The 11,752-nt window shown below is 54.4% G+C and overlaps 1 protein-coding gene across 1 annotated transcript; it reads left to right on the forward strand.

The window, feature by feature from the left end:
- The first annotated feature begins 6,451 nt into the window (after positions 1 to 6,451).
- Positions 6,452 to 8,248, forward strand: CEBPB (CCAAT enhancer binding protein beta). Its single transcript, XM_040080378.1, has one exon. The coding sequence runs from the start codon at positions 6,703 to 6,705 to the stop codon at positions 7,678 to 7,680; it is 978 nt and encodes a 325-aa protein (XP_039936312.1). The 5' UTR covers positions 6,452 to 6,702; the 3' UTR covers positions 7,681 to 8,248.
- The last annotated feature ends 3,504 nt before the right edge of the window (positions 8,249 to 11,752 follow it).

Genomic DNA, 11,752 nt, shown 5'->3' on the forward strand with positions numbered 1-11,752 from the left:
GGGCAGGGCAGGGCAGGGCAGGGTGCGGCGGCGGGCGCGGTCCCGGATGGGAGCGGAAGCGGGGCCGGGGCGGTCCCGGGCCGGGCAGGGTGCGGCGGCGGGCGCGGTCCGGGGTGTGAGCGGAAGCGGGGCCGGGGCGGGGCCGGGCGGTCCCGGGTGTTCCAGTTCGCACCGCCCACTCCGCCCGGTGCCTCGCGCGCCCCCTGCCGGCGCGGGGCGCTGTTCCCTCGCCCCGCCGCAACGGCGACAGTGGAGGCGCTGCCGGTGCCTCTGGTGACCCAGCCCGCGCCCCTGGCCCGCGAAGGCACCGCGGTGCTCCCGGTGCTGGAAAGGAAAAATGACAACAGCTCGCTGCTCGCACTGCCGCTGTTATCCGGGGCTGCCGGGACGCTCCCCGTGGGTCTGCGACAGGCGGCCGCACGTGCCCGGTACGAATGTGTAATTTAGAGGAAGATGTGACCGGTTCTGGTGGAGGCACGTTCCCGGGAGCGGTTCCCAAGTCACCTCCAGGGTGTGTTGGTGATCTTGGTTTATCAAGGCCGAAGGGCTGTAAGGAGGAACAAACCCCCGCGCGCTGCAGCCAAAGTTTGCCTGTGCGTGAGCTGGCTATCAAACTTCCCTGGAAAATGGCTCAGGTTCGGCGGCACCAGAGCCGCACCTGTCTGTAAAGTGGCACGGCCAGACCGGCGGCACGGGCACGGCACGGCATGGCCCCGGTAACGCCCGGCACGGCACGGCACAAGACGGGCACCAGCACGGCACAAGAGGGGCACCGGCACGGCACAAGACGGGCACCAGCACGGCCCGGCCCGGCACGGCCCCGCCCGCTGGGGGGCGCTCCAAGCCTGCTGCCGGGCCGGGCGCGCGGCGGGGACCGGGATCGGGATCGGGATCGGGATCGGGATCGGGACCGGGATCGGGACCGGGATCGGGATCGGGATCGGGATCGCGATCGCGATCGGGATCGGGATCGCCATCGGGATGGGGTCCGGGACCGGAGGGACCCGGACGGGACCCGGGGAAACGTCCCCTGGGTGCGGAGCCCGTTTGCCCGGAGCCATCCCCGAAGAGCGTTGCTTAGCGCGTTCCACGCTGAATTCCTCCCCCGACCCAGCAAGGGAGAGGAGGGAGCCGGCACTGGTGCCACTGGTGCCACTGGTGCTACTGGTGCCACCTGGCCCCGTCCCGGCTCCTGTCGCACCCCCCGGGGGAGCGCAGCCCCCGCTCGGGGCACGGGGGCAGCAGGAAGAGGCTGCGGTTCCTCGCCGGACTCTCTCTGGCATGGGAAAGTGTCAGTGGGTGGCAGAGCTGGAACTGCCACTCCCCCGGCTCCCGTCCAAAGCCGTGAACGCAGAGGTGGGGAGATGGCAGGGACCGAGGAGCGCGGCATGTGGAGGACACGGCTCCGTGGTTGCCCCCAGCTGGCAGCCCGTCCACACAGCCAGGTGACACAGACCAGCCCCGGGGCTGGATTCACAAACAACAAGTCGGAACCGATTCCCTGGCAGCCCCGCTTTCCCTGCGGTGCTCGACACAGGAGGAGAGCAGATGGAAAACAAGTATTTGTACAGTCTAGAGCACAGACCTTTAATGCTTTTAATAAAGAAAATTTTTCTATTTCTTCTAAGCCCATTCTCCTGTCACACCCTCAGATTCCCCTCGTTTTATGTTGCCCTGGCCGTACACCCCATGCAGTTCAAGCTATCTGTCCCACAGCCTCAGGACCTCGGAAGTGTTCTCCTCTTTTAGAAATTTCCCAAATGAATTCCCAGGTTCTGTTACTAGGAGCCTGGCACTTTGCAGGGTACCCTGGAAGGACAGAATTCATCTTCCCCTGATGGATCTTTTAAAATCTTGGATACACTAGAGGTCATAAATACATGACCTGTAACAAATTCATCAAGGCAGGAGGCTGCAATTATGCAGGAAATGTCAGGAAACTACAGAGAACCTTTGACAATTAGTGGACAGCAACTTTTAGAGGACAAGGAAATTGGCTACTCGTACAATACAAAGTCACCTCTCAGTCCCTGCTCAGATTGTCAGCCCACATCCTTCCATCCAGACCGCTCCAGCAGGGACTTTCTCTGCCTGGCAGGATGGAGATTGTGGCTTATTCTTTGTCACCGTTCCCTTCCATGGGCCTTTGTGTGCGCTGACTCTTCCTCCTTTGTTTCTCAGAGCCACAGAGAGGGTGCTCTGACCTCAAATTCGCTCTGGAAATTTTTCCGTCTGGCCCGGGAGGGTGTTTGGCAGCTGTTGTCCCACCGGTGTCAGTCTCCAGGTGTCGTCTCCGCCAGCCCGGTAGGGCAAAGAGCAGCGAGGAGATAAAGGGGGATTGAGCAACGCAGCGCTGCAAAGGCCAAGCCTGCTGGGTCAGAGGTGAGCACAGAATCAGCAGAAGACCAACAAAAACCATGCCACAGCCCATCACCGTGTCACACGGGAACGGGGTGAGGGAGCGCCCTGGGGGGAGGACTCCAGTCTGTAACAAAAGCAGCGATGGAGGCCAGGAGACACAGCCTGAGACCGCCCGGGGAGCTCCCTGCCCCCGGGACCACCGGCACGGCAGCCAGCTGCGGGGCAGGACGGGGAAAGCGTGTGGCAATCCCCTTTGTGCTAAAATGGAGCAAAGCCTCCAGCCTGGCCTAGGAGTTGGGGCAGACACAAGGAGAATCGACCTCTCTCTGAGTTGAGACATTGTCCCTGTCTGACATTTCGTAAGGGCTGTTGTTTTACGGCAGGGAACAGCAAGTGGAGAGCAAGAGTTTCAAACCTGTGCCCTGCCAGGTACAGCTGGTGAGTTGTTGTTGGTACATGGTGTGTGGCTGAATAAAGAGAGACCCGGGGCTAGGGAGAAGGGAAAGAAAGCACTCAATGTGCTCAGAAATAAATTTCAATGTTACTTCTCTATTTTACAGCCTTTATTGCAACATTGCTCTACTTAAGTCAATCTTTTAGGCAAGGTCCCCTCCTACCCCCTGGAGACCTTCCCACACCACCTCTGCTGGCTTGCAGGGACACTGCTCTGGGATCCCTGGTGTTCTCCTCCAGCTCACCTCCAACACAGCTCCCACAGCATCTCAGGCTCTGCTGCAGCTGTCAGCTGTTGGCATCGCTGTCTTCCCCCTGCTCTGCCCCTCTGCTGCTCCACACCGCAGCTCTGGGGGTGGGCCAGCAGCTCCGGCGTGATGCACTCTGATCTTACCGACCTGCTAAGAGCTGCTGCCAGGGAAATCACAAATGGGACAAAACCGAGCAAGAAACATCAGAAATGTCAGCCAGGATCTTTCTAGGGTATGACCCTCGGTCCAGAGACCTTCTGATAAACACTTCATTGTTTGAGCCATCACCACTAAACTAACAGCATCCCCCCAAAGCTGGTGCCATTCCAGAGACAGCTGCTGTAGACCTGGAGTGCGTGAACTGGAAAGCTTGCAAGAAATCCTGGAAAAGAAGACAACTTCCAGGAAGAAAATTCCTCTGCAATGCTCTGCTGTAGGCCTGAGCCCAGAGCTGCGAAGCTGAGGCCTCTACTGTACAAAGAGAGAGGAGTTTAATTCATGACAGAGATGAGCAGTGAGGATGAGGTCCTTCCCTCCACATTTTCACCACACAGGTCTCCTCCTGTTCCCCTCCCCATGTCTGGATTGTTCCACACACAAATGTAGAAGAATCTGGATGCTATTGCATCAGAATTTTTTCCCAAAAATGTTATGTTCTTACTAAGTAATTTGGGACTTTTGCTGTCTCCTCCCTCAGCTGAATAATTCTGAAGAAAAGAAATCATGAAATCACTAGAAGGAAGGTGCTTTTCACAGAAGTGCTGCTTTTCTAATGAAAATTGCTCTGCTGGGAGATGAGCTGAAGAAGGGCTGCTGCCAGTGCCCGGGTCCCTTTTGCAGGAATGTCTGCATGTCCCTGCCTAAAGCACCCCTGAGGAGTTTTTCCAGGACAATTATTAGCAGCCTCTGCGCATCTGGCAGGGCCAAGGCAGGCACTCGCAGGGACAGAGCTCTGTGTGCCCAGACCTCGGCGCAATCCTGTGGTGTGAGCCTCGTCCTGCACCTGCTCCCATTTCAAAACCCCCACTTCTGGCCACGCATTTGTTGTGACAAGTGCAGAAATAACTTAAAAGAGACCAGAGTTAGCCCAAAACCTGCTCGCCGAATGCTGGGGTTTTGGATAAGTGGTTAGTCCCGCCAACAAGGTTCCCATGAGAAGCTGAGAACGGACGTTGGCTCCGTGAGAGTGGATGTTGGGATTTGAGGTGAGCTGGAGGAAGTTGAAAGAGGTCCAGGTAGAGCAGGGAGGTGAGGGGGAGAGAAGGGAAGGAGGGGACGAGCCCTGCATCCAACCTGAATTACCACCCCAGCTGACGTGATCGGGGTGACTGCGGCATTACTCAGCACTGGCCGGGAGAGCAGGTGTGGGCCATGCCAGCCCTGATAGAATCTGGTTCACATGACAGTTGCACAGACATTTTATTTTGCTAGGGAAGGTTAACCCCAGGCAGGAATACGACTTTCTGCTGCAGAGCAGTAGAGAATAGGGCAGAAATTTGAAGAGAGCAGACTCGGATATCCAGAAACATCTTGAAAATCTGTTCAGGAATTTTACCAAGCAGCTTTAGCGTTTGACTTTAGCCAGGGAGCGTGGCAAAGCTGGGGATCTGCTGGGGCAATGCCGAGGCAGAGCAGCTGTGCCTGTAGCAGGTCACCAGCCAGGAGAGCTCCCAGGGCCCTGGGACGGTTCGGAGGGAGGAAACACACGAGGCTGATTTTTAAGGGTTCGGTTGGAAGGGCCAGTTAGGGCAGCCGCTGGATGTAACTGCCAGATCAGAATGCAGGATAAAGGCACAGCGTGAGGGAGTAAACAGCCAGAAGAACAAGCCCTGGCTCACTGCAACTTGCCAGTATTTGCACCCAATACAGATAGTTGTATTTATGAAGGTATGGGCTCCAACTACAATCTCCAGACCCAGCTCTCTGGTCAGGCCCAGCTCCAATTTAATCTCTGGTGCATTCACCGAAGATTAACTTGGTAGATAAAGATGGAACTAGAAATATTTGAAGCCTGAAAACCTGATAGGGAGCTTTTGTTATGGAAACAAACAAATAAACAAAAAATCCCATTAAAACATGTAAAGAAAAATAATATTTAAAAAAAAAAACCTAAGAAAAAGTCTGATGATCCACTGACTGATTCTCGAATTCTTCCTCTTTTCAGAGTTCTGAGGTTTGAACATTAAGAACAGTTGACTGTTTGAATCATATAATGCAATACCTGTTCCTCTGGCTTAACGTTACAATATTTCCCACACCGCAGGATTGCTTCACATTATTCTAAGAGGCAGTGTCATTTTCCCTGCAGTGCTAGGTCTTCTTTACTGAGGGAGGACACTCCTACTTCCTTTAATTATATGTTTTGTTTTAAATTAATGTCCTTTATTCTGGGCATGAATCATCGGCTTGTAGACAGGTAAATGTGGGAGTAAGAGAGTGAAAATATAAGTTTGATTCCCAAGGTGGGTGTCTTTAATTAAAACGGACATCAGGATTCAGTCTTCCTTCCCAAACTTGTCCCGCAAATCTAAAAACTTTCGGATTCCGCGTTCTGATGCACGAATCTCACTCTGCTCTGATCCCCATTCCGTTTCCTTCGGCCCCGGCGCCCATTCCCCATCCCGTGTGTGCCCGCACAGTCGCACCATTTCACGCAAAGCAGATGTGCCGAGAGGAGCTTTAGGGCTCCCAGGGGCGCTGGAAGCGCTGGGGAGGCCGCGCTGCTCCGGCCGGGGGAGGCCGGGGCAGCGCCCGTGGCTCGGCCCTGCGCCCGCGGCTGGAAATGGGCTCTGGGCACGTCCCTGGGGACGCTTCTGCTGGCCGCCGGGATTCACCAAAGCCAGCCCGGGACGGAGAGTAACGGGACCCGTCTTTGGTTCGCAGCTTTCCCCCCGCTTTGCCAAAGAACTCGGAAAAATCTCTCCCGCCCCGATTTCCCCTGGGGAGAGACGGGACCCGGAGCGATCCGTGCCCAGCCCCGAGCGGCGCTGCCTGCCCCGGGCGCTGCCTCTCGCTGCGGTGCCCCGGCAGAGCCCGGGCGGGCCCGGGGCAGCCGCGGCAGCATTGCCCGGCGCTCTCGCGTCCCCGCGGCCCCGGGCCCGAGCGCTGCCCGCCGCCTCCCCGCGGGCCCCGGCCGTTGCGGGCCCCGGCTCCCGCACCTGCGGGCCCGCAGCCCGGCCCCCCGCTCCGGCCCGGCCCTGCCCGGGTTTGTTGTGGGCGGCCCGGCGGGCACGGCCGCGCACCCGCCCCGGGAGCCTCCTCCGGGGCCGGGACCGGCAGCGCCGAGCGTGCCGAGTGGCAGGCGGCCAGGCGGTGACGCGCCTGTTGCTATGGGATCCACCGCCCCTATAAATAACTGAGCGAAGGAACTTTCCTAAGTCAGAGACTTTAGGACACGGGACCCAGAACCAGATGGTCGGGAGGAGACGCGCCAGCCCCCGCCGCAGCTGCCGGAGCGGTGAAGCCCCGGCGCGCCGCAGGGACTGATCCAGCCCGGCTGGGCAGCGCCGCGGGGCCGCGCCCGGGCCAGACACCGCGGCAGGGTCTGGAGCCCCCCACCCCGACGGCGGCAGCTTGACCCTCTGCCGGGGGGGGCCCCCTGCGTCGTTTCCTCCTCCCCGCATCCCCCTTTGCTTTCATGCAACGCCTGGTGGCCTGGGACGCAGCATGCCTCCCCATCCAGCCGCCTGCCTTTAAATCCATGGAAGTGGCTAATTTCTATTACGAGGCGGACTGTCTGGCTGCTTTCAACAAGGTGCACCCGCGGGCGGCCGGGGGCCGCTCCATGACCGAGCTCACCGTCGGGGACCACGAGCGGGCCATCGACTTCAGCCCGTACCTGGAGCCTCTGGCGTCGCAGCCGCCGCCTCCCGCGGCAGCAGCAGGGGGCAACTTTGAGCCTCCGTGCAGCAGCGGCGCCGGCCAAGATTTCCTTTCCGATCTCTTCGCCGAGGACTATAAAGGCAGCGGCGGCAGCAAGAAGCCCGACTACACCTACGTCAGCCTCGCCCGGCACGGCCACCCCTGCGCCAGCCAGAGCCACAAGCCGGGGGGGCTGCCGGGCTGCTTCCCTCCCCAGATCGTGGAGACCAAAGTGGAGCCGGTCTTCGAGACCCTGGACTCTTGCAAAGGGCCCCGGAAGGAAGAAGGGGGCGCGGGGCCGGGACCGGGGGGCATGTCCTCGCCCTACGGCAGCACCGTGCGCTCCTACCTGGGTTACCAGTCGGTGCCGAGCGGCAGCAGCGGGAACCTGTCCACATCATCCTCCTCCAGCCCCCCCGGCACCCCCAACCCCTCCGAGTCCTCCAAGTCCGCCGCCGCCGCCGGCGGGGGCTACTCCGCCGCCCCGGCGGGCAAGAACAAGCCCAAGAAGTGCGTGGACAAGCACAGCGACGAGTACAAGCTGCGCCGGGAGAGGAACAACATCGCGGTGCGCAAGAGCCGCGACAAAGCCAAAATGCGCAACCTGGAGACGCAGCACAAAGTCTTGGAACTGACGGCCGAGAACGAGCGGCTGCAGAAGAAGGTGGAGCAGCTCTCCCGGGAGCTGAGCACCCTCAGGAACTTGTTCAAACAGCTGCCCGAGCCGCTGCTCGCCTCCTCGCCGCGCTGCTGACCCCCGGGCGGGCGGGCGGGCCGAGGGGAGAGCGGAGCCGCCGGCTCCCGGCCCCGCTCCGCGATCCCGGGGCCGGGCCGAGGCGGGAGAGAGCCCTCGGCGGGCGGGCGGGTTCGGTTTCAATTCGTGCTGTTGTTGTTGTTGTTGGATTTTTTTTTTTTTTTTTTTCTTTACCGACATGTTGGCGGAAGGCTCCGCCGCCGCGCGGGGCTGCGCGGAGCCGGGGCCGCGGAGGGGCGCGGAGGGGGCGCGGAGGGACCCCGGCCCCGGCCCGGGCGGGCTCTGCTGGGCGCTGGGTTTATTTAAAAGAGCGAGAGGAGAGCGAGGGCAAAGTGATGCAATCCTTTAAGCATGGCTGGGAATGCTGTGTACATGATGCAATCTCGTGTAACTGTCAGTCATGGATTGAGTAATCTGTTAAAGATGTTCCTACAGTTTTTTTTATTATAAAGAATAATCTATTTCTATAAGAAAATACATATGTATATTTTGGGATCTATGCATTCTTGCTACATTTGAAGCATTAATGAACAATTTTAATAAACTTTATGACTAGGTTAAAAAAAAAGTAGCTTGTTTTATTTTGAAGGCATGTTTAAAGTTAGGTTAAACACAGGGCTGAAATTCCAGCTGATTCTGGCTCGATGCTGTGATTATGGATAGGGATTTTTGTTGGTCTTTTAGCTTTCTCTGAGTGAAAGGAAAAAAAGAAAAAAGAAAAAACAAACAAACAAAAAAACCCCACAAACAAACCCAGTAACAAAAACCAAACCCAAAACCCCCAAAAGAAACTCAGCAAAGAGCAGAACTGGAAGCTTTAGCCAGTTCTTGTTGCCTCGTTTTATTTCCTCTAATCACCTGCTTTAGCTGCTGCTTGGGTGTTGTTTGGGGAGGAGGTGTTTGTGTTGGGTTTTTTTCTGCACTTCATGCTGTTTTGAACGTGTAGAGCAAGATGTGCTATCCAAACCATGACCAATCCTTGGCAAATAACGCCGAGCCTGAAGTGGGAGGGAGGAAGAAAAAGTGAGGGAGGAAGCCTGAAATGAGGTTTTGTTTGTTTGTTTTGGTGGTGTTTTTTTTTTTTTTTTTCTTTACAGAGTTTCTATTCTCTATGATTCAGCATTTCTTATGTTTGTAGTTTACAGGAATAAACATGAGAAAGTAGCATTTCTGTTGGATCTCGGTAATTTCGGGCGTTGCTCAGGAAGCTCCCATGAGACCCAAGCAGGTGAGAGGCTCCTGAACCACCCCCTTCCCTTCGCTCCTAAAACCTGCAGGCGGATCCTCTGCGGAGAGGCGTTTGCTGGGGGCAAGAGACAGACAACTGGGGCATGGCAGAGGAGGAGGGGGAGGTTTGTAGCAGGCCAGGACTTTGTTTTGGGGTGATCCAAGCTCTGGCTGCTGCTGGCACAGCCGGAGCTCCCGGCTGGGTTATTCCCTGCTGGAAGGTCTGGGAGGAATGAACAGTCTCAGGCTGCTTCTGTGGAGGGAGTTGGGCAAAAGATCACGTCTTAGTCAGCATTTTCCATTTTCCTGTTAGGCCAAATTTAAGTGTGAAGTTTTTAGATCCAGATTCCCAGTGCCCGAGGAAAGAAACTCCTTTACTGCCTGTGCTCTGACAGCTGAGCACTAAAGGGGGTTTCAGTACAAAGACAGTGGCCTTGAATTTGCTCCTGTACGTTCCACACAAGCAGCCGTGGGCTGCAGGGCAAATCCCAAATTCGTTGCTTATTTCTAGTGCCTCTTTAAGCAAAACATGTTTTCTACTGAAGGAGCTGCTCTGCTTTTTCTGACTCTCATGATCAGAGCCTCCTGCAGGTCCATCCCTGACATTCACTGCACACTCCCTGCTGGCCCCAGTGCCGTGCAGCCGTGCGCAGGGCACCGTTAGCCCCACACAGATCTCCCCCATTTGCTTTTTCATTTGTACACTGCAGTTCAGTTGTTTTTTACAAGCCCCTAAAATAGATTTTTTGGGTGAGCTCTCTCCTGCACCAGCATGACTCAAGTTCTTGCAGGCAGGATAGACGTTAGATCTTGTCTTGGCTGTCCCTCGTGACCATGATTACTCCAGCCTCCTGTGGCTGTTTATTCTACTATTTGTATCATTACGAAACCTATCCTCATCGTTAGATCCTATTTTCTTCTTGTGCTGGAGGCCACACAATGTCACCCAAACTCCCAAGCAGCGATCCCAGCCAGAGCCGAGCGCTGCCCAAGGTGGAACTGCTGCAGGACTGGAGATGTCCTCAGATACATTTCTTTTTCTTTCTTTCTTTCTTTCTTTCTTTCTTTCTTTCTTTCTTTCTTTCTTTCTTTCTTTCTTTCTTTCTTTCTTTCTTTCTTTCTTTCTTTCTTTCTTTCTTTCTTTCTTTCTTACGAAGTTTCCAATGAGAGTTCAGTTTGTGGGGGCTGGAAGGCAGGGTAGATTGAAAGATAAGATGTACTGAAGGTATTTATATCTGTTTAAATAATAGTCCAGTTTTGGAGATTGAGCTCTACCAGGCATGAGGGAGCTAATCCCCGTCCTTAAACCCTGCCTGCCCCAGCGCAGGAGAGCCAGGGCTGCAATTTAAAGAATGATGTTGAAATTACTGCTGTATTCCAAGGTATCTCCTAATTAGGATGACAGATTTCTAGTTCAGGAGGAACCTTGTCCAGCAACGATTTTTTGTACAGACAGGAAAATTAGGGCCATAAAAGCACCAATTTTGCAGTAGTCCCAGAAGGAATCCGTGAAAGACTTGAAAAGAGAATTCCTCAATCCTTCATTTATAATCTTGTATTACCCTCATAGCTTACATTGTAGGAGCTTTTTAGTGCCATCAAATGCATGGAGGTCACAAAATACTCTGCCCTCTAAAACAGTATATGAAAAAGCCCGGGTAATTAAAACATTTCCTAGAAAATAATAGTCTGGAAAAAATAGCTTGTAAATGAATCTGAGAAAATTCCAAGCACTTAAGTAGACAAAAGATTCCAAATACCTTTTCTAATTGCAGTGAGGGGATTGGAAAATCCCTGTCCAAACAGTGTCTCAGCTCCAAATATTGATTTAGTTTCCCATGACAAATAAGATTCTGCTGGCTGAGAGCAGGACTTGGAATGTCTCAGTTGGCCTGGGACAGGGCTTCCCGAGCTTCTCTTCCCAAAGCCACTCAGGACAGCTTGTGGGAAGCAAACCATGCAGAGAACTCCAGGCACCGGAGAGCTGTTCTCAGTTCTACAGAAATTTATGAGTAGCATTTCATTCGGGCCTCTTATTTTTGTCTTTCTTTTCAAACGATGTATTCCATTGGCTAATTTCTACATCTCTTTCTTATTGCTACTAAAATAACAGAGCTTTTTCCTCTGCAGAAGTCAGTCTGTAAATCTCTGGCACTGACACCCCCTTTCCAAAGCACTGGTTTATAAGGTGTTTGAATTCAGTAGTGCTTAGTTCTGTAAAACGAATCATATTTAGCAAAAAAAAAAGCAAAAACAAAACAAAACACAGCAACAACAACAACAACAAAACAATTATAGTTTTGAAAGCAGTTATTCAATTATCACTCTGCTATCTGCCCAAAGCATGTGTAACCCAGCGCAGTTCTGGCACTGTGGTGCTGCTTTTCCACTTTTCCCACTGCCTTCTGTGGGTGACTCTTGGAAGATGCAGGAAAATTCACGCATCTTTCTATACTAATTGTTGCTCCTCTGTCAAATAAAAATCATCCTGCTCCCCTGTCAAATAAAAATCCTGCTGCTGGGGCACAGCAGCTCCCAGGGCTGGCAGGGCCCTCATTCCCTAAATATGCTGCATGTGATCTACTGGAAATGGGAAATTCTACTGGAAACCAACTTGTCTTCTGTGATCATTTCCCCTCCTGCTCAGTGGTTCAAATGTTTTATTTTGAATAAAAGGCTTTTCTCCCCTCCTAGATGTGCTGGTGGATAGATGTGCCTGGATGTGGGAAACTATAGGGCTGGAATTCAAAATGAGGATACGTGGGTTAACGCTGGCCTAAGATAATTGATTTGCATTTACAACAAGGACATATTTAATTCCAAACCTTCCAGCTGGGTGCCACGA

This window comes from Hirundo rustica, chromosome 16, assembly GCF_015227805.2.
Source record: "Hirundo rustica isolate bHirRus1 chromosome 16, bHirRus1.pri.v3, whole genome shotgun sequence".
NCBI lineage: Eukaryota > Metazoa > Chordata > Aves > Passeriformes > Hirundinidae > Hirundo > Hirundo rustica.

What these genes read in the sequence shown, in the direction of transcription:
- CEBPB (XM_040080378.1), top strand. Translation starts at nt 6,703, where the DNA reads ATGCAACGCCTGGTGGCCTGGGACGCAGCATGCCTCCCCATCCAGCCG.